Raw genomic sequence first — 22,949 nt, forward strand, 5'->3', positions numbered from 1 at the left:
CAGTAGTTGAAAGAGGGTGGGGCCCAGAGAAATGGAACAGACATGAGCATGACTTTTTCTCCAGGGTTTTGTCAAACAGTGTGGTCTTCAGCTCTGATTTGCATTTTTTGTGGGATTTAGTGGTGATATTGCAAAGTCTCAGCTATAAACTTAACATCAGAATGGTGGAGGCCTTAGTGAGCTGGTTCAAGGGAGGTTTATCTCTAAACTGTGCCTAAAATTTTTTTCAGAGATGAACTTTTTGAAAATGGAAGCTTTTATATTATTGTTAGGATTTTAAGTACCTCAAAATGCAATGGGGGTAGGGAAGCACCACTTAAGGATTAGGATATACAGAAAATGGCACAGAATATGAAATACAGGTGATATATAAATAGATCCAGCTGTATTTCATATTCTTTGCTATATATATGTATATGTATATGTATATGTATATGTATATGTATATGTATATATATATAAGTTTGGGTTATAACTGGCAGTGCTCAAGTGTATACTCTGTGCTTAATTCTGTCTCTATACTAAGGAGTCTCTTCTGGATGAGCTCTGGGAAACCATTAATGGTGCAGGGATTTCAATCCAAGTTGGCCAAATGCAAGGCTATAATTTGTTCCTGTATATTCTCTCCAACCTGAAGATGGGAAATGAAGATGTTCCATAAATGAGCAGTCATCTTTGTAAAAGGACTAACTAGAACTTCTAGAAATAAGGAAAAAAATCTGAGAGTAGGTGAGAAAATACTAAAGAGGAAGTTCAAGAGCTAGATGTTCTCTTTGAAAGAACTTCACAGAATTCAGCACAGAGAAGCCAAAGATGGAAGGTGTAAATGCAGGGAGAGTGAAAATGGGCCCTGGTAAATATGTTGAATCAGAACACCTGTAGGGGGACCGAGATACAGACAAAACTTCCAGGGAGATGACAGCGCATATGTCAGAATTGCTAAAAAACCATGATTCCTCACTCTGAGGAAAGCCAGTGAATTTCAAGCAAAATGAATCAAAGAAAAATGCACATTTCCATCATGGAGATATTGCAGAAAATCAAAGAAAAGATCTTACAAAGAGAAGAGCTTATCCAGAGGGAAAAGCTGTGCTGCCTACAAAGCTATGAAGAGACACTAGGCTCACCTTTCTACAACAAGTGCCAGAGAGTTGACATGCTGCTTACGGAGAGAGAATATCTGTGAACATTCTATACCCAACACAAAAGAGTCGTTAAATCAGAATAAAGTGGACATCTTGGGACAAAAATAACTGAAAATTTGAGGTAGAAAGAGGGATATATACCATTGTCATGTACTTAGGTAAAGAATGGAAGGGTTGGAGTTCAGATACTTCATGTAAAAGGTGGATATTTAATCTAACCTAGTTTTAAGTTTTATGGTATCACCAGTAAAATAATTTTTAAAAATATTTAATTTTTATGTGATTAATCAGAAGGGTAAACAATGAAGAGGTAAGGCATTCTATCCAAAATCTGGAACCAAATGGGAGAGAGAACCAGATAGAAAGACATGAAGCATTTAATTAGACCTTCCAGAAGAATAAATATGTGTACTGGATTACTGTGAGCAAAAGTAAATTTTATCATGGGCATACACAAAGATGTGGTTTAGCTTTAAAGTCCAAAGGAAGTTAAATCTCAGTTAAGTACAGGCAGCATGACTAATTTATTTACACCAAGTTCCATAATCTCGAAGACATGGAATGGGAGACGGAGCATAGGCAGCTGGGAATCTAGTAAGACTTCCTTTTCTTTAAACGCCTGCATAGCTGTTCATTAATTGTATCATAACGTTTCTGCTGTTCACAGAGTAAAGAGGCAGTCTTTTACTTCTGTTCATTATTTAACAAGAACAACGTTGGCATTTATAGTTATTTGGATTCCGTTTTTATGTGGTGTGAAATAGAATCCCCGTGTGGTTTTATTCCAGGTGGTTAGCCCGACACCCCGCATCATTTCTCCCCTGACTATCTCTTCCAACATACTGGTCACTCTTGTCTTATGTTGAATTTTTCTATTCTCTGGACCCCTCTTTTATGTCATTACCAAATTTGTAGTTATTGATTTGTCATTCCCTCAGTCTGTTATTGATTTGATCATGGCAGCATTCTTGTTTGGTGTGTTGATATGTGGGGGTACATCTCTGTTCAAGATTCTCTCTTTGTTTTCTTGGCTAGCTGTGGACACTTATTCTTACAAATGAACTTCCTTAAGATCATTTTACCTAATTCCAAAAGGATTACATTAAATTTGTAAATTTATGATAATGTCTTTCCACCCAAGACTAAGAAATGTCTTTGCATTTGTTCAAATCTTATTTTATGACCTTCAATAAGATTTTATGGTCTTTTTCATATCAGTCCTTTGGCTTTCTTGTTAAATTTATTCATAAATGTTTTATGGTTTTTACTATTATTATGAGTGGACTGTTTTCCCCTTTTCCATTTCTAATTATTTATTGCTAATGAAGGGAAGAATCATTAGTTTGGGCATATTTATCATTTGTCCAACCATCTCATCAGAATTCTCTTGTGATTCTCGTATTTTTTCCACTAGTCTCTTAGTTTCCTATGTATGCCAATACATAATCAGTAAAAAGGATATCCTTATTAGATGCCTCTTCTAATTTTCAACTATTTCATTTTCTTGTCTTAAGCTTCCTTTTTCAATAGAAATGGTGCTAACAAGTATCGCTGGCTGGCACCTGATTTTAGATGAAAACAGTTTGTGATTGCTATTAAGTATGTTTAAGCCGCTTTCTCTGTTCCATTTTCCTTATTGCAATTTCACTTTGAAGTGGCCCTTGTATTTTACAGCCTTTTGTCACTGTTCTTGCTCTGGGCCTTGTCCTTGCTCCATAGTAGCCACAGTTTGCTTCAAAGACTGATTTTCTCTTTGGTTTCCTGTATTCATTCAGTCATCCCTCCTGGAGTTGGTGATTCTGTTGTTACTACCAAAGTTGTTGCCTTTCTTCCAGCAACTGTAATTTCTGTTATTTCCCACTCTGCTCATTGGGGTTCAAGACAAGACATTGCACCCTAAGGTAGTAGTGGGACCACAAGTAATGTCTATGAGGAGGTGGCTCACCCCAAGTTCTGTATGAAAGTGAATAGTTGCAAGCCTGGTAATGACACTGAGAGGAAATGAACACCCTAAAAGGCCTCAAGGGCAAAACTTGTTTTGCTTTGGAAGCCATGCTCAACTGTTCTCAGGGCTTACTCCTGACTCTATGCTCAGGGATCACTACTCACAGTGCTCAGGGAACCATATGAGGTCTGGGAAGCAAACTCAGGTACGATGCATGCATAATAAGCACCTTACCCACTAGAACTATCTCTATCCCTATATTTTTTATATTATCTAGTTTGTATGATTCTGACTAGCAAACCTGTGAGAGCAAAGGAAAGATCTCTGAGAGGAGAAATTCACAAACCTTCTGATGAGAAAATACTTTTTTGTGTGTGCTAATATTAGTTGTTTTCATTGAATTCCACCCCCCAACCTCTGTAAAAGAATAATCAAGGGGCAGAATCTGTTTGTTCTCTGGTTGTGGGATGCATCTGAGCTGGGGATCGACCCAGGCAAGCAAAGGGCAATACTTGCAGGGCAAGGAAAGGGCCCTTGAAGAACCAAACACACCCTCCTGCTCACAGTCTAAAATAAAGAGGAGGGGCACCACAGTTCCTGCTGAGCCTCTCACAATAGTCCTGGAAATAATTGGAGACAGGCTGAGTTGGCATGGCCTGGAATTGGCCTGGAATCGTTAGTCAACTGGAAGCAGGAGAGCAGCCATGTAATGAGACCTCAGAGAGCCTGAAGACCATTGAGAGCAGAACATCTTATTTGTCAGCCCCTGGACATGGGGGGCCCAGGGAGATCCAGGGCAGGGAGGAGGGATCTGGTGACAGAATCTGACAGATGCAAACCCAAGAGGCTGTAGGCAAATGGAAGGTGGAGAGAGGAATACATTTGGAGGATGTGCGTTTAAAAAAAAAATTGTGAAAGAAACTCTCCCATGGGCAAAACTTCTATTTTCTTCCTATTTCCAGGCGACTTTCCCAGGTGTCTGGAACAACCCTTTGAAAGCCTGGGCTTGATAGGGGGCAGATGGTAAAAAAAAAAAAAAAAAAAAAAAAGAAGAGATGATTGCAACTCTCTTATCTCTAGAGTGGGCCCAGGGGAGCCCAGGCTTTTATCTACACCCTCAGTTCACAAATGTGAGGCCATTTTTCAATCTCTAGGAATCTCTCTTCAATCGCCTCCTAGTGTCACTCAGGAAGCTGAGGCTCATGTGGATACAGAGCTTTTCTGGGTGGAACGCAACGGTCTGCCCTTCCACAGTCTGCATTCTTCATACCTGGTCACTGTGGCACCATGTCTGTTTCTTAAATATCATTCCTTTTGGGGCTGGTGAGGTGGCGCTAGAGGTAAGGTGTCTGCCTTGCAAGCACTAGCCAAGGAAGGACTGTGGTTCGATCCCCCGGCGTCCCATATGGTCCCCCCAAGCCAGGGGCTATTTCTGAGCGCTTAGCCAGGAATAACCCCTGAGCATCAAATGGGTGTGGCCTGAAAAACAAAAAAAAAATCCCTTTCTAGGGGTCAGGGCTCAAGTGATAGAGCACATGCCATGCAGAGGTCCCAGGTTCAATTCCCAGCACCTACACCTCTCTCCCACAGGCACTACAAGGTATGGCTAATAAGCCCCCCCCCCACCACACACACACACACACACACACACACACACACACACACACACACACACGAATAAAAAATAAATAGATCACACACACACAAAAGAATACATAGGTCATTAAAACTATTGGTTTTGATACTTTGAGTCCCTGATCGGGTATTTTGGTGTCTTCAGAGTCTTCGTTGGGTTCAGTTTCTCACAGCAGCCCACGCTCAGCTCAGCTCAGCACACAAACAGCAGAGCCGCCCTCAGGGCCCAGCAGCTTTGGATGGCTGTGAAGTCCAGATGCCCTGCCCCAGGCCCTGCTGCTCCTGCTGTCCCCTTGTACAGGGAGAGCACTGAGAGCCCAGAGGCAGAAAAAACTGCTGGCGGCAGCTAGCAGCCTGGTTTAGGTGGACAGTGCCTGTGGCAGGCCTCGGGGAAAAAAGCTCAGAAATGGTGAGTCAGGGATGTCCCTGTTCTCATACATCATGGAAGGGAACGTGGTGCATCCGTTCAAAGGGCTGCCAGAAGGAAGAGCATCACCAGCCTGACTCTGCAAGTGGACTTGGCTGTGGCAGGCACTAGGGCAGTGCCAGAAGCTGCCTGTGCAACTGGGTCCTGGTCTGTGGGCAGGTGGAGAGCCCTGATGCCCCCCGACACACCTACCTGTGCTGAGAGTTGGGAATGCTGCTCCGTTCTGCCTGAGAATGTGTGATTTCCAATGCTCTGACTTTGAAGCTGGGGCATTTGCAGATGTACCACAGGCATCTAATTTATCTCAATAAGATGCTCCATGACCTGGGCCTTTTTTTAAGATGCCCTTTGGGTGCCAAGTGCCAGGACAGGAGACTGGCCAGGCAGAATTTCCTGGAGATAATGAAGCATCTTCCTCTTCAAACCAGGAAGGGATAAAGGATGTACCTCTTGCCTGTCTGTGAGGCTCTAGTTTGATTCCCAGAACCACCAAAACACACGAATAAAAAGTAATCTATACTTTGTACATAAGTACTCCCACCTTGCATGCAGACAGGTCTTAGTGGGGCTGCCCCCACCTCACCTAAGCTTCGTGAAAACCAAACAGTTTCTTCTGGCCTGGGTCCTGATCCCTGGCCCAGGATGTACCACTGAGTACTCACTGTGTGCCAAGGTTTTTGCATGAATCATCTCATTTTATCATCATTTTTGTTTGTTTGGAGGTACATACTGCAGTGTACAGGGGTTTGTTCTTGCATTGCTCTGGGGATGGGACTCAGAGTTCACTCATGCAAAGCATTTCCTCCAATGCTTTGAGCCATCTCCACAGTTTGAAGAAAGAGAGGTCAGGAGACTTGCCTAGGGTCACAGAGCCATGAGTTCAAGGGACATATTTATGGGTCCCACAGCAAGTCCTGAATCTATTATCACACACATGGAACCTCCATCCCATCTGCAGCTTATTTCCACAAGATTTTTCCATGGCTCTGCTCTTTCAGTCAGCTCAGGGGGTGAGAAGTTTCCAGAGACCTGAGAGCCATACGGATGGCTTCCATACCTGAGGGTGTCTGGTGGTATTGGAGGCACCCCACAGGTCAGTAGACCTCTTATAGCGGACTCAGAGCTAGGGCCTGCTGCCGGCTCAACTCACGATTTACTGTTGATTAAAGACCAGACAAAGCAGCTCATGATCAGCGGTCTGGTTTGTCCTCTGTAATGAGGCCAATTATTTCCCACAGTAGAGAAAATAACCTCCAAGATGATGGCTTTCTGCCTATGGGTCACTGGCAGCTGTGAGTGTCACCTCCCCTCTCAGCCCACCTTCTATTCTCAGCACCCTGCATCTTCTTCTATTCTCCTTTGAACTGGCTTCAAAGGGACCTGGGGTCTCCTCATGGATCTTTACCACATGCTCATTTATATTTTCACGATCGAGTGCCATGGATTTAGCTTTCTGAGGAGTTCTTTGTATTCTTCTGCAACTTCTTGCCCAAACACTGGATATTGTATCTACCTCTGGTCTGGGCTTGGGGTCCATCCAGAGCTGGTCAGTGACAGAGTCAGAGCAAGGATAGATGTTCACTGCTCTTGGGTAAGGTGGGGGTGCAAACAGGGCTCATATCCAGTCCTGGTGCAAAGGATCAGGACCCCCTGCTGCCTCCATTCTCTTGGAACGATGCCTCACTGTGTTCTGGAGGTTTCACTAGTGCTTCAATTTCGCCTCTGGTGAGGGAATGGGTTTCTAACCTGGACTCGGCCTCTTTGATGGCTGTAAATTAAGCCTGTTATATCTTTGCATGCTTCATGGTCGCTCTCTAGAGAGCAACAGGCCGCGGGCTGCAGACTCGCTCATCTGCCTTTCTCATCACTGTTTCATCATCATGCTAGTGGAAGCAAGAAGCGCTTTGTTTCCATAACAGGTAGAAGCAGGGGGTGGGTGTCTCTGACCAGTGTGCCTCAGTCCAGGATGGGGAATATCAGGACTAAGAAGCCACTTTGGCCTGTGTAGAATGTATGAATGCAGTAACTGTAGGCAGCCCATATCTTAGCCAGTGTTTAGGCCAGTAAACACTACTTCTGAACCAGCAGTATGGCAGGCATGAGTGCTTTTTCAGCACCCACAGCCTCAGAGCCATGCCAGCCAGCACTCAGGGCTACTTGCAACAAGTCTTCCCTGCAGTCCAGGCCTGTGGGAGCTTCCAAGGCAAAGAGGTCAGCTGTCCCACCCCACCCCCATGCTCAGGCACACTGTGGGATTTCATCTGGAAGCTTCAACTAGCACAGAGGTCCTCCTCCACCCTCTACCTGTCCACCCAACCCCCTCAGAGGAAGCAAAGGAATTGTGCTTTCCAGAGGCCTCACCTGCAGGGCCCTCTCCCCTCCTAGCCTCCAGCCCCCACAGAGCCATGGCACCAGCTTTTCCAATGACTGTGTTTCATAATAGACAGAGCATGCCTGCAAGATCACAAGAAGACCAAGGTTCCTTACATGCATATACACACACATCTCTGGGGCCATCTGAGGCCAGGAAGTGGAGCTTGAACTAGACCAGACATTCTAGAAAATGGCATGATGGGGGAGATTAGGAGAGGACTACCAGGAAGCATCCTAAGCAGCTAGGGCGGATGCTCCAGGTGGACTTGGAGAGAGGCTGTCTGGCACTAGAGGGTGGGCCACAGAGCCCAGAGGCAGAAACAGAAATCTAGAATCTTCTCAGTATCTTTAAAGAAGGGAAGTTGGTGGCTACGCTTCCCATTCATCTCTGTGATGCCAGTTCTCATGGCTTGGGATATGTCTTGATCCTGTCATGGAAAGGAAACAGGTTGATATTTTTTGGAGCTATATTCACTTCTATTCACCACAGCACTTTCCGGGTTAACCCATTTCCCGAGGCCCTAGGAGAACTCTTCTGAACAAGGTCAGCCTGGCATCAATGCTGGCAGAGGCACTCCGGCCCCGTGTCTCCCCACCAAGAGCCCATGGTGCTGTCTCTTTTCAGCAGCCTGAAAGCATGGATGGTGTTAGGGTTCAAGTTGATACCCAAGTTGGCGCTGAGAGTCAAAGACCACCTCTGATAATGCAAGGTGCAAAAGGGAATTTATTCCACTAGTTGATATCCAAGTCTCATTCCACCAAGGGCTCTTGACAAGGTCCCCAAGTTAAATCTTCAAGGAGTTTGTAAAGGGTTTTATAGGCTTCAACAATTCAAGTATTTCATTGGTTAATACAGCAATGCAAGCATTTCATCTACTTGAAAAGAAATCACATCAGAAATTCCATCATGCTTAGAGTGGATGTCCCAACTTATTGCTGACTCAACTTTATGTCAAGGGATCCTTATCTGGTGGAACATTTGGACCCACCTAGATCCTCTATTTCAGCTGAACAGGGAGGGTCTTGCCCTTTACAGGGTGGACACATTTTATGGTTTTATCTTTGGGTTAACACCTTCTACCTATGGGGAAGTTATAGAGTAGAAAAATATTTTATAGCTTTACTTGGAGCCATATTTTTGACTTGGAGCCATATTGGTCCTAGGCCCAGGGGGCTTTGGTTTTCACAATGGGTGAGGAGCGGAGTCTTCCAAGGAGCCTCCAAGCTACCTTACAAACAATTAGCAAAGTGGATAAAGGAGATCCACATGCCTTCTTAGGATCTGCACTTTTATGCTACCCACAGATATTCTGACCTTCTAGTTTATTATGATTCAAGAAGAAGTCAATATTTCTTAGCTTGCCAAGGCTAGAGGAATTTAAATGAGTTATTGAGTCGAGCAGTTAATCTACCAATAACTGATTCCCTCCCTTTCAGATCTATAATGATGAAAAGCCGACTGAACCAGAAACAAGTAAAGGAAGTTATTTCCCCCCCTGCAGACATTTTACTCCCATGGGGTAGCAGCTGGGGCTCAAAGTTTAGTATTAACTACCAGGGCCATTCTATCTTGCTGAGTATTTTGAAGAAGATTTAATTAAAACTTTAATCAAAGACTTCTGTGGCCATGAAAATCTGCATGCTTGTTTTAATTCTTTGGATTTTGATGTCCCTTTGAAATCTACATTTCTTATTACCATTAATGCCGCACGGCACTTTGCCAAGTCTCCCGATCCTATGATGGCGCATTTGGGGATGGGTCTATGGCCTTCTTTGCAGCCTTCTTAGCAATTAAGTCACTCTGCCAGCTGTCTGCCTCCTGAGGTGGGTGAACTCTGGGTGCTTCTCCTGCGATCCTTGTGGACCTGTATCAGGAACAAGGATCTGTGGCAGCTCTGCAGCCAAAATCAGTATAGTGCCTGCCATGGCCAAAGCTTCTGCCTCCTTGCTCAGATGTAGCTTTGTGCTTGGAAGGATTGGACAGAGAAGAGAGGCTGAGGATGTGTGCTACAGGGGAAAATGCCTCCTCAGTTCCACCACCATTGAAAACCCTTGACTCGGCTTTTTCCTCTATCACTCCTGAGTACCTTACATCGGCTCTCTTAAGTGTACTGATACCGTAACTGGTAGATGAGTACCAGACTCTTCCTCACTCTAACATCCTCCCCAAGACCTTCAGAAGGGGTGCAGATGAGGGCATATCTGTGTCTCATCGAAAAGCTTATGGGGTAGTCAGTGGATTCTGCAAGTACTTGACCACCTATATGTACCACCCCCTAACTGCTCCCTTCTGGTGGATAGGGCTCATGTCTGAGGTGTTTGGAGGAGAAGCATAACTTGAGCACTGCTCTTGGACCCCATAGCATACCCCTGTTGGAGGGAAACCCACACACACACATACACACACAACGGCACTCTGAGCCCCCGTCTTGATTCTATGAGCCAATGGAGCTGTGCACGGAGAGTCCCTGGGCATCCATCCACATCTCTGCCCTAGTGACCCACCAGCAGTGTTTGTGTGTCTGGCAGGGTTTGGCCTCGACATGCTGGCAGCCGCCTGCAGGAAGAAGCTCTGTGACCGTGGGAGCAGCTGCGTGCTCAGCAGGGAGACAGGCCAACCAGAGTGCCGGTGCCTGGAGACATGCCGGCCCAGCTACATGCCCGTGTGCGGCTCTGATGGCAAGTTCTACGAAAACCACTGTGAGCTCCATCGTGCTGCCTGCCTGCAGGGAAGGAAGATTGGCGCTGTGCACAGCAGGGACTGCTTCCTCAAAGGTAGGAGATTTGCTGCCCTTTCTGCAGTTGGTTTACCAACATGCTTGACTGGGAGTCAAAAGCTGAGCCCTTGGATAAATGAGTGCAGAAAGACGAGGAGGGCAGGCACATAGCCAGGTGACCCTGGGATGTGAGAAGGAGTGGGATGTTGGGGACACAATCTGCTCTTCAGATGCCCTTGAGAAAGCCCCTTAGAGAGCAGAATGGAGCCCTGGAAAGCATGCCCAGTGGATGGCAGGTCCAGCCCTGCCAACTCCCTCAGAGGGTGTTTCTTGCAGTGTGTTATGAATCTATTGGACAGAATCTCATTGGTCAGGAGACTGAACTGAACATAGAATGTGGCCCCACTGGGACCAGCTCTAGGGATGGGGTTGGGGGTATTCCCATGTGACTAGAACAGCCTCTGTAAAATATATGAAACTATGTCTATGTAGCTGGGGTTAAATGGCACACAGTCTATGTGTCCCTTAGGGGATCATGACTCCTGGAATCAAGACCCATTGTGCTTTCACAAGGACCCACAATGCTTCACACTAAGAAGAGTCCAGGAACACCTGGAGATGTAAGCTAGAGATGGAACCCTACATGGGACAGCCTGCTAAAGCATCCCTGCCACTCAGCCTGTGAGGCTACTATGATTCTGGAGTCACATAGACCTCAGTCAGGACATGTGCACAGGTTGGAGCAAGTGGCAGAGGGGAGCGAGAGGGAGTGAGCCCAGGTGGGGTGGCCCAAGCTCAGAGGCCTCCTTGGGGAGGAGGATACAGATAGGTCAAGAAGAGCCTGAGCCTACCTGCCTGAGGAAGTCCTGAGCCTCACTCTGACAGGCCCCACGCCTCTACAGCCTCTCTCCAGGTCACCTGCACTTACATCTGAGGTCACTTTCATCCTGGTAGGCTGCAGAGTTAGGAGTTGGGAGGTGGAGGTGTCCTCTTGAAGGTCCTGGACACCCAGATGGCCATGCTCAGGATGATGGTGAGAAGGGGCTTCAAGATTTATGAGGCATGAATATGGGCATGAATGAGCCCAGGAACAGTGCCGAGAATGAGCGCCCTGTGTCCCCCTAGCAGCCTGAACATGGAGAAAAGGTTGCCTGCTCCAGCTTTTTTTTTTTTAATGTCCTAGACCAACATTCCATTCTGTTTTCCAATACCCCACAAGCTGCATCTATCCAAAGAGTTTTATTTCTGCATCTGACAGTGCTGGGTTTCCCTCCCATTCATTATTCAAGCGGCATTTCTCATCACAGGTGAGAAAACAAACCACCATCACAGCCTGCAAGTTTGAGGGCCGTTGCGTGTGTATGTGCTCCTGTGTGTGTAAGTGCTTGTGTGTGTTTCGGGGTTGCTGGAGAGGCTGGGGACTAGCAGATTAAAGCTTGGTGCTGCGTCAAGCTGATGGAGTTTTATACACTGAAGCCACCTGATTCATGGAGTGTTTCACAGATGCTGTAAATTTCCACCTGTTTGGTAAGGCACAGACACTCTCTGATGATCTCTTGTCAGGGGGAGACCTGAGATAACAGCCCTGCGCCTCCTCTTCCCAGCCATGCGACTCTTGTGTGCCTCACACCACCTCTCAGGGTCTTTTCCTGGGCTATAAAAGGGTATAAAAGGCTATAAGAAGCAAACAACAACACTCACTTGCTCTCCAGCTGCTGAAAGTAGCAGCTAGGTCGTGCTGCCTAGTGTTCCAGGGGTGAATGTTGGTGGTACCATCATCCTCATGGACTGAATGCAGAGCAGTTGCAGGCCCCATGCAAAGACACAAACTGAAGAAAGCTCAGAAGTAAGAGCAAGGCTCCCTGCCTGGCAGACATCGGGGTGTCCCTGAAAACTGGTTGTAGACCAGTTCTGGGCCTCTGTCCAAGGCTGCTGACCTGGGGGTATCACTCTGGAACCAGTGCACCCTGTACTGTCGCCCCATGGAGAAGCCTTCTTGATATCCTGAGCAGAGTTTGCACAGCAGTTGGGCAGGCAGCAGGGTACTGCTCACAACTCCTGCCTTACCTTAGGGAGCATCCAAATCATAGGAAGAAGGTAGAAGGCAGCCAGGCTAAGAGGATCACTGGGGTGTGGGAAAGAAAGGAGGGTATGAATGTCAATACCATGGTGCCCACCCACTAGGTGGCAGAGGATGCCACCTTGAGCTTCCCAGTAACCATAGGGCATGTACCCATAATTTCCAGGGAGTCCTGCACACAGGAAACTATAAAAGGTCACCTTTGTACCCTGTGTGCAACCAAAATTCTAAAGTCATTCATCTTTTCTCATTTCTGCAGAACTTTACCAAAAGAAAGTTAGTTATGGCTTCATTCTCCAACTCTCTGTCTGTACCCCTCACCCTACCCCCACCTCAAACTGAAATCAACCTCTAGACAGTTTTTATGGGGCTTGAGTGCATGGAGCTGGAGCTGAGGTTTGGGGTACACTTTGTAGAGTGCCCTCTTAGCCAGAGCCATAGCCCCAGGAGGGGAGAGGGTTTCCTAAGGCTGAGGCCACAGCCTCTCCTGTCTGCCAGGGAAGAGAGACTGCAGGCTAAGCCCTATTTACAAAAAAACTTCTGGTGCCACGTTCCTGTTGCTATGGCGATAGGATTCCTCGTGAATGCAAAATAAAGCACAGTATCATGGAGGGATCAGTAACACGTAAGGAGCTCAGAATGGAACTAAAGCATTGCTTCGGCTCATACCAAAGGCTTCATGCTACCCCTCCCCCAAGGCCCCAGGCAGGAACTCCAGTGGAAAATCAGAGTGAGGGGTATGACATGTCTTATTGGATCATTATTCGATTGCTCAGCACCAAGGAGACCCCAAGAGAGTGGGGATAGCGTGGGCCATGCCCTGTGCCCCAAGAGGCTTGTATAGTGCTCCATTCAGCGTTGTCTCCTGACATGGCCTCCCTCATTGTGATCTCATTGGTGCTTCAGAAATCATTTTTCTGACTCAGTTCTGAATCCACGCTTTATCTCCTGTGCTATTTGGGAAGACAAGCCTGACTGTCAGCAATCACTCACTGAGCTGGGGCCATATTAGCCCAGATGATACCATGTCATAGCTGGGCAGTTTTTCAAACAAACCATGAAATTATGGAAGAAAGGAGCTGAGGGGAATTTGAACTGAGACAGGCCATAAGCTTCTTGTAGAGTTTGTAGATGCAGTTTGTCCTTCTAGGAGGAGTTCCCAGGCTCATGGACCCAAAGGAAACAATTCTTTGAGAAATAAATAATACATGAAGTATGCTATGTACAAATGAAGAAATCTAAGCAGGAGTTGAAAAACCCAGATTTTAGTTTTTAATAAAAGGTTAGCCCAATAAAAAAAAAACACTAAGGAGATGTTCTTTTATTGAGATAGAATTGGTTTACAAAGCTATAAAAATTTTATATGTTTTAGGAATACAATGTACCACATCATTTCCTACACCAAAGCACCAGTACCCCTCCCCTACTGTCTGCAGACATTTCTGACCAAGTCTAAGGATGTTTCCTTTGAGAATTGTCTGTTCTCTTGTTTTCTTGTTTTCTTCATATCCTAATTGTGAGTGAGATCATCCAGTATTTGTCTCTCTCCTTCTGACTCATTTAGTTTAATGTGGCCCCTCTAGTTCCAGGCACCTGATGGCAGAAGACAAGATTTCATTTTTTTCTTCAAGCTGTGTTATAATCCATTGTGCATGTAGACCACAGTTCCTTCATCGGTTCATCTGTCATTGGCCATTTGGGCTGCTTCCAGCCCTTGCCTAGAGCAAATAGCAGCACTGTGAACTTGGGTGTGCAGGTATCTTTTCGTATCAGTGAAATAGTCAACATTTTGCTGCGAGTTAGCAGAGCAGAGAGATCTTGCTGCCAACAAGATTTATTATTTTTATTTTCATTTTTATTCTTACTCAGTTGTTGCTTCAATTCTTATTTATTTAGGAGGAAAGTTAAGTCTCCCTGTCCAGGCATGTCCATGCTTTGGTGAAAGCTACTCACAACACCAGGGTGCATGCCCCTCTGAGGGAACTGGGGATAGAGGGAGGGCAGCAGAAGGTCCAAGGGACTGTCACTGGACTGAGACACAACCTGCAGGGCATCAGCCTGGGTCAGTTGTAGGGGCCATGCCATACCTCCTGAGACAAAGCTTCTTACCTGTGCACCTCACTTCCTTGGTCTATGTCATGAAGGGGTGTGAGCAGCACCGCACATGCCAGGAACTCTCTGCTCTGAGCCACAGAAACGGTATCCCTGCCATTGCAGGCCAGCACTGAACATACCCCAACTGAGGGTTCCATGCCAGTGCTCGACACTCTCTGCAAACTCAAGGCAAGGCGATGCTGTATCCAGCTTCAGGGGCATTTCAGGAGCAGATGAAATGCCTGTAGCCATGCTGCTGGCTCAGGTGGTAGCCAAGGGACACAAGGATTTTGCATATCCTCCAGATACTTTAATGAGAGACTGAAGTTTGGTCTCCAGAACATCATGTTTACACCTCTTTCTCTAAAGACCTTGCTCTTTGAAAGAGGTGATGGATCATTCAGGCTCATCCAATTGGTTGGTAGAAAAGTTGGAAAACAGTACCTGATTTAGAGTCTAAAGGAAGCTTCCAGAATCGTGCATATATCAGAGGTATATCGGGGACTGGCAGCTAAGCAAAAAAAAATAAAATAAAATAAAATAACTGGGCTGGAGCAATAGCATAGCAGCTAGTGGTGCATATGGTAGACCCAGATTCAATCCCGGCATGTCATATGGTCCTTCCAGAAGTGATTTCTGAGCATAGAGCCAGGAATAACCCCTGAGCACCATTGGGTGTGGCCCCAAAACAAACAAACAAACAAAAAAAAGAAAAGAATAAGGGGGAGGGAATCTAGAGAAGTTTCTAAGACTGCAGATGAGTTAGTGGGCACCATACAGACAGGTGTTCCAAGTGAGTGAGCAGACAAACCTGTTAGTCACACCAGGCCAGCACATTCATGCCAGAAAAGCTAATCCTGCTTTAATTGGGGGGGGCAATGATTTGGGGCCAAGAATATAGAGCACTTCATGAATTTGTGGTTATTCTTCACCAGGGGCCATGCTGAGCCTCTCTAAAGTTTTGGTTTTAGAGTGGGTGCTGCTGTAGCCAACTAAGCTTAGTCCTCTTTGCCTTGTCCCCACATGGGGACTCAGGCCCAGAGAGGGCTGGTGCCTGCCCCAGGTGACATTGGCTCTGCCACTGCAGCCCAGTTTGAGGGTCTGTGTCCCATGAACAAGCATCCTTGCTCTGTCCTGTTCTTGGAGACTGGTGCAGGCAGAGGGCTCGGAGCTGGAGTGCTGCAGGCTAGACCCCAATCTCTGCAAGGTGTCAGCAAGGTTAGTGGAAGCCGTTCAAGAAAAGCCACTCGGGCATGCAGACTCACAGGATTTCCTGACACTGTAAAGCCAGGAACTCCTCAAGGATAGGCTGGAAGGGCCTCCTCCCAGCTGACCAGACTTCTAAGCCCAACCCCTGCTCTCTTGCCAGACCCTGTTCACCATTTCTTCCAGTCACCTTGTCCTTGTCACCTCCCCTCCCACCCTGTACCCTGCCTTTCTGTCTGAGATCCCTGAGATCTTCCATCCCTCCATCCCTGAGAAGGGATTTCTCTCTCTTTCTTGCTCTCTTTCTCTCACTCTCTCCTCTGACCTTCTCTGCCTTCACTTTTTCTACCCATCCCCATCCCAGAAGGGCTTTCTCTCTCTCTCTCTCTCTCTCTCTCTCTCTCTCTCTCTCTCTCTCTCTCTCTCTGTCCCTCTCTCTGTCCCTCTCTCTGTCTCTCTGTCTCTGTCTCTCTGTCTCTGTCTCTCTCCCTTTGTCTCTGTCTCTGCAGACCCCCTTTGCCTTCACTTTTTGTCCCCATCACCACCCCAGACCATTTTCCACCAAGCCACTCCAAAGCAGGGCGAGGACTAAGGGTGCCAGGACATTCCTGTCCTTTGACAGCCAGAGTGTCAGCTCCAAGTACCTTGCTCTGTGGGCCATTAAGGAGGGGCTGCTCTAGCCAGGGTCTTCCAGACTTCGGAAGCCACCCCTGGGTTCATCTAGATACCACTGGATGAGCAGTTGGGGTAACTGGCAAGGGGTAGACATCACAGAAGCCCCCAGTGCAGCCTCCCTCAAGCTCAGGGCTCACTCAGTCTCTCCAGATCAAGGACTCACGTGGTTTCAATCAAGCACTTGTTTTCTTTGAATATTTCCTCTAGGTTTGGTGTCAGAAAAGGCCTTGGCATGAGCCTCCTGCAAAAGTATAAGAACATTATCAGCACTGTGTGGCGCTCCCCAGCACTGTGACACTTTGGATGAATTAATTACATTCCAGTAATTAAAAATTGCTAATCAGTTATTGAACTGAGAAAGCCTCACGTTGTGCAGATGCTGCATCTGGACATAAGCCTCAGCCAGCACGCCCCACCCGAGCGGTTCCTTCTCCTCCTGGCATCTCTCCATATCACACACCCCTCAGAGCTCAGGCTTCCTCATCTTGAAACCCCAAATTCGCAGCATCCCTCTTGGCTGCATTCCCTCTCTCCTCTATGCACTCCCAAACCACAGCCTTGCCAGGAAGATGTCCCCAAGAGCCCTACCCCTCCACACTTAGCCCATCCCACTGCCGCCCCCCAGGGACTGCAATTAGGCCCTGTCCTAAGATCAACTTTTCCTTTTAATGGCCAAAGGCAACACTTTCTCAGTCAGGACTGCTCTTGCAGTGTCATCTGTCATTCTGGCAGCCTTTCCCCAAGGTTAGTCCTCTTACTGTGAGCTCTGCCCTTCTGATAGGCCCCTCACAGGCCCTATCCTACTTTTCCTTTTAGTTTTTTGTTTTGTTTTGTTTTGGGTCACACCTGGCAGTGCTCAGGGGTTACTCCTGGCTCTACGCTCAGAAATTTCTCCTGGCAGGTTCGGGGGACCATATGGGATTCGAACTACCATCCCTCTGCATGCAAGGCAAACGCCTTACTCCCATGCTATCTCTTTGATTTCTATCTAGTAGTTTTAGTCCCTCTCATAGGCCGCATCTCCTCTCTGCAGACTGCCCCTCCCTAAGCTATGTCCCTGCTCTTGGGCTCCACCCCTCTCCCACAAGCCTCACCCTTCCTTTGCAGGCCCTACCTCACCTTGCATGTTTTGCCCATCCTTGACAGTCCCCCTTCCCCTTTCCCTCTCCCATTTCTACATGCTCCCCTCCTGCTCCTGGGTGTCCTGCCTCCTGACTCTCTCAGGACCCTCAGCTCTTATTTCTTCCACTACACTCATGCATCTCAGGTTGCAGCTAAGGACCCAAGGACTACTCTTGCTAATTGTGTCCCAATGACCAACACCATCTTCTCATCCCTCTGCCCCTGACATCCTTACAGCTCGGGGATGCCAGAACCTACAGCTGACCCACACTCTCATGGGGAGCTGCTTCCTCCTTGCAGGTGAGGTCTTAGACCAGAACAGTCAAGTTTTCTTTCCTTGTGGCCTATGTCACCCTGGTCCTCAGGAGATCCAGAACACCTGTGACTCCACCAGCTCTGCTCACTGCTCCTGCCCAGGGCCCCCTATCCCTGCCCTTTCAGAACATGCTCTCTAAGAGGTAGCTCTGACTGTGGCCCAATCTCTCCTTGGCCTCATCCAGTAGACGAGGGCCTGGGAGTCAGGACTGCTCTGAACACCAGGGAAGCAGTGGTATAAGCAGACAGGATTCCTATCCTTGTGGCACATCGTTCTTTTCAAAAGACAGAACATGAGAGACCAAATGCCAGGGCAGGAGACTGGACCACAGTGAATGAGGCTGGTGGCAGCTTCTCCAATGAGAAGTGACATGGAAGGAGGACCTAAGGGGTAAAGTGCTTACAGGTAAGCACCCACAGAGCAATAGCAAGTGTCAGACCCTGAAGGAGAACTCAACTGGCATATCTAGGAGAGGCACGAGTGAGGAAGGGAAGGAGGCTAGAAAGAAAGTCGGGGCTGGTACACATAACATCCACTAAGGGGTTTTGTATCAGGGGCCAGAGTGCAGAACAGCAGACAGGACATTTGCATTTTGAGTGGCTGGCCCCAGGTTCAATCCCTGGCATCTTATTTGTTCCCCCATGCTAGCCAAGAGTAATACCTGAGTGCAGAATCCTGAACATTTCCAGGTGTGACTCAATCCCCCACCAAAAACAACACACACACACACACACACACACACACACACACACACACACACACACACGCTGTGTGTGGTCCTCAGCTTCCAGGTTTAGCCTGTGTACCCATTTCTAATGACTTCTCCATGCTCCTAACCCAGGTAAGACTTGGGGGACCATCCTCTTTTCCTGTTCTCCAGGGGATTGTGAGAGGGTACTGGGCCTAAAAGCAAAACTTTCCCTCAAATTCGTACCCAAACAACCCCAGAGATTTTCTTATTTCTGCTTATAAACTTCTCCCCTGCCTCCTGTTGCTGTTGATTAAGCTCACACTCCAGCTCTAGTGCTTACTGGGGAGACACACATAGTCTATACTCACCAGGAGCTGCTGCACACATACTGATGGGGATGGGTGGGGGGGGTCATACTACAGGTTGCATCTGTGGTGCTGGCGAACTTCTGGATATAGTACCCCCAGGACTGTTGCTCTGGGGCTCACATATGTACTCATCTAGGGTCACAGCCCAGCCCCACAGTGCTCACACATCTTTTGTTGCTGGCTCTACACCCAGCCTTGTTGCCGTGTCAAGGGTCCCATACAACAGAACTACCAGAACCACACTTGGGGTGTGTACACGACACTGTGGCTACCACTCAGGCCTTCAAGTTGAAAAGGCAGATCAGATGCCCATTTCCAGGTACCACCCCTCTTGACCCCCGAGAACGGACTGTGTGGGCCAGCGCTGAAGGGGTTGGGGGTTTTTAACATATTCCCACTATGCTGTGTGACCATGCATATGGGGGATCCAGGATGGATCTCCAGCCCTCACTTGCCAGAGAGACCTTTCTTTTGGGAGGGATACAAGATGGATGGCTCTGTGCATTCCTTAGAGGTCCCCTCAGAGAATGGGGATCCTCACTAGAGACCCGCCTACCAACAGGGATTTGGAGGAGGACCCTACTTGGAGGAGGTGATAGAAGCCCTGGAATCAGGGGTTGGCATCAAGGATTCTGAAGGAATGAGAGGAAAAGAGAAGTATAGGAATGAGTGGCATGGATCCTCCTGTCCTCAACTTGCCTCCTGCAGTTGCTCGAGGAAGCCCCTGTCTACGAAAGGATATGTATGGTTCAGTCAGCGCAAGCAGCAGAGAACTGTGGGGTGGACCCATGGTCAGCATGAGGGAGACTTGGTTGATAATCAGGAGTCAAGCGCCTAATTACTAGAGCGAGAGGCAGTTGATTTGGGATTTCTTTAAGGTTCTCCCCTATTGTGCCTTCAATTAAGATCCAGGCCCCCGAGTAGCAGCCGCTAAACGACACCGCATATTGAATCTCTGCGCTCAAGCAGTTTATCTAATTATCCGTGTGACAAACTCAGCAGCTGTCAGAGCAGCCACAATTCAGAGTGTTGACTTGGGCAGAGGGAAAGATTTGCACCTCCAGGAGGTTATGCCCTATCCCTTCTGATCCCTCTGCAGCCCATCGGAAGGGGGCAGGCAGGGGGCCCAGGAGCTGAACAGAGGCCCAAGGATTCACCAGTTGTTGATCTTGATCTCACCTTTCCCTTTCCCTCCCTGCAGCCAGAAAACTTGGCCCGGGTGGGCTCCATTTGTCCTCCAAAGAACCTATAAATCAGGATTGATTGGGGGTGCAACAACCTCACAGAAATGGGGGGGAGCTCTGTTCATCTCCACCAGCATCAGGTTCTGGGTATTGGTTTTCATTTGGGGGATCACATCCAACAGTGCTTCTGGCTTACTCCTAACTCTGTGCTCACAGGTCACCATATGCAGTGTAGGCAACTGAACCCAGGCCAGCCACATACAAGGCCAAGTGTTGAACCCTGTGCTCTCTGTCTGGTCCATCCACAGAGCTGCTGTCTGGCAGATGTTCTCTGCACCTCATCAGACTCTGGTGCCTGAGAAAGAACCCCACTAAAGGCTGCACCAGCCTGGAGCGTGGCATCCACAGGCAGGAGAGGGAGGGACAGAGTTTGAACATCTGCTGTGGATCCTTCTGGGGTGGGGAGCTCAAGCTTAGTGCCTCACCAGGTGCCTCTGGAGAACTGGAATGGAGGGTGCTAGGCGAATAGGAACAGCGAGATGAGGCTCACAGAGCAGTCCTCTGCCTTTTTCCTCCTTGTGCTGCTTCTGCTTTGATGCCTTTTGATCCCTTGTTTGGGAAGGTAATCGCTGTGAAGCTGCTTTCTGAAGGCGCCTCTAAATGAAAGCAGTGCCGTAGTTTGGCATGCAGGCAATGCAGGTACCAGGGCTCTTGATTTGTGAATTCTGTCCCCTCATACCCCCAGGTTGAGCATTTGTTTATTTCCCTGTATAGCTGGAGGCAGCCTCTTCCAGGGCTTTGCGAGGAGCCCTTGGCTTCTTGGGTTACCTGTGCTGCTTTTCCCCAGCCAGGTCCTGGTGATACCCACCCACATTGGCCAATGTGGCCTGTCAGCCTGGCCTCATCCCCAGTGGCCCAGGAAAGGCCCTTCAAACTCAGCCCTGCACTGCTCTCTTGCCCTTCTTCTGGGTATTCACAACTGTGCTAGAGCAGATGTATCCACAGACTTTTCCAGAGCTTGTGGAGATATGCCCAGCACCCAACTCTGTGTAGCCTAGAAGCTGACATGGCCTTCTCCCCCCTGAGCCTTTCCAGGGAATTGTGGGGACCCCACATGAGAGATACCAAAGAGTATGGAAGTCTGAACCTTCCCCCATGAGGAACTGATGCCAGGAAAAGGGGCTGAGCCTCACATCTTAGCAAATCTGCATGAGTGGAACTAAATACACTCAAAGTGAGGAAGCAGTTTCAGCAGCAGATCTAGGGGAGATCTAGTAGGGGAGAAGGAAATTTAGGGCCATGATAACAGCACCAGCAGCACAGGGTCTAGTTCTTAGTTTTGGGGGGAAGCATGCACATTCACAGTCTTGGGGCTTCTGTCTGCTTCACAGATCACTCCTGGAAGACCTTGGGGGACCTTATGTGGTGCCAGGGACCAAACCCAGGTCATCTGCATGCAAGGCAAGCACTCTACCTTCTGCTCTATTGCTTTGGCCCCAAAACAGGGCCCAGTTCTGTACAAATAAGCCTGGTAGTTGGCTATGTTTCTGACATGAGCAAAGCTCCAGGGTGTGTCAGCAGCTGTCCCCCATGCAGCACCAGGCTTGGCTGAAGATACCCAAGATCACTTCATGGTGATGTCATTGGTAGTGACCATGGAATTGCCCATAATTCTCCTGGGTGGTTTGGGCAGTCCCCTAGGGTAGATGTGGGCAAAAAGCGTCTGCACAAGCCCATTTGGATGAACATAGAAGATGAATAAGCATCTGCAGTGTGGCCAGGGAGCCCCAAGCCCCAGGTGCTGAAGAGATGTTCACTCGGGGATGGGGGAATTACGGCAGGAGACAAAAGCTCATTCGACAACACTGCACACTTCTCACTATTCAAGAAAACGAGATGAAACGAGATGAAAAATGGCATTATAAATTGCCCGAGTCACATTCAAAACTAAAATGGAAGCTGGAGAAGGTAAAGACAGGACCCGCCTGTAGTATAGCAGCCTGCCTGCTGCATTGCCCCACGTAGCCAGGAGGTGGACTCCAGCCACCATTCTCCTACGGGAGCACCCACTCTGTCACCTCTCCCAGACACAGGAAAAAGGAAATGAGCCAAACATACTAATAACAGAGGAAAGACATGATAAATAAGCCCATCATTCTAAAGACCCCAGGGCATGTCCAATGGGTACAAAAAGAAAGAAAAAAGAAGAATCCTTGTAATTGCCTTGAGCTGGAAGTTTTCTAAAATAAGTGCAAATAATACTGCTATCATTTCAGGACTTTACAACATTAAAAACGTATTTATATTTGAGGTATCCCAGCAGAGGGAGGAGTGGAGCTTTTCTTTGAAGGAAAAAAAATAACCCTAGCCTTCCTTCCACTCCTCTGCAGTCGGAGCCATGAAGCCTGGGCCTGAGTCATACAGTACAGCAGGGAGGACATTTTCCTTATGTGTGATCAACCTAGGTTTGATTCCCAGCTTCCCAAATGGAGCCGATCAGGAGTGATTGCTGAGCACAGAGCCAGGGGTGACCCCTGAGCACTCCCATGTGTGGCCCCTAAATAAAGCAAACTAAAAATGCAGGAAGCCAAAAGCAGGAGTGCATAGTGCTTTTGGAGTGATGCCCAAAAATTTGGCATCTCTGGGGAGTCCCAGCTGGATGGTAAAGAAACAGCTCACACAGATGTTCTGCCATTTCATCATCTATCATTTCAAGGGGCGAAGGTTGGGTGGGCATCAGGCCCCTTGTGCAGAGAAGACCCAGTGGTGTACCAGGCCACAAAGGGCCTGATATACAACAAACAGGCTGAGAAGGAGGGATGCTGCCTCAACTGCATGTCCACCTGGCACAACCCTTCAGAGCTGTGGCTCTTCTTTGAAGTTCCCACTTAAGCCCCAGTGATTGTCACTAGGAAGGTCCTGTCTTAAGCAGTAGGACCCCAAGATCCTGAAGCCATTTTCAGGACCTTCT

At 47.9% G+C, this 22,949-nt stretch overlaps 1 protein-coding gene across 1 annotated transcript in view; it reads left to right on the top strand.

The window, feature by feature from the left end:
• The window catches only part of FSTL4 (follistatin like 4), a 336,185-nt gene that overhangs the window by 168,632 nt on the left and 144,604 nt on the right, over positions 1-22,949 (top strand). Inside the window, exon 4 of the mRNA XM_049786821.1 lies at positions 10,055-10,300. Within this exon, the coding sequence (XP_049642778.1) occupies positions 10,055-10,300 (246 nt within the window). The remainder of the gene's footprint in view (positions 1-10,054; positions 10,301-22,949) is intronic.

This window comes from Suncus etruscus, chromosome 14 (assembly GCF_024139225.1).
Source record: "Suncus etruscus isolate mSunEtr1 chromosome 14, mSunEtr1.pri.cur, whole genome shotgun sequence".
Taxonomy (NCBI): domain Eukaryota; kingdom Metazoa; phylum Chordata; class Mammalia; order Eulipotyphla; family Soricidae; genus Suncus; species Suncus etruscus.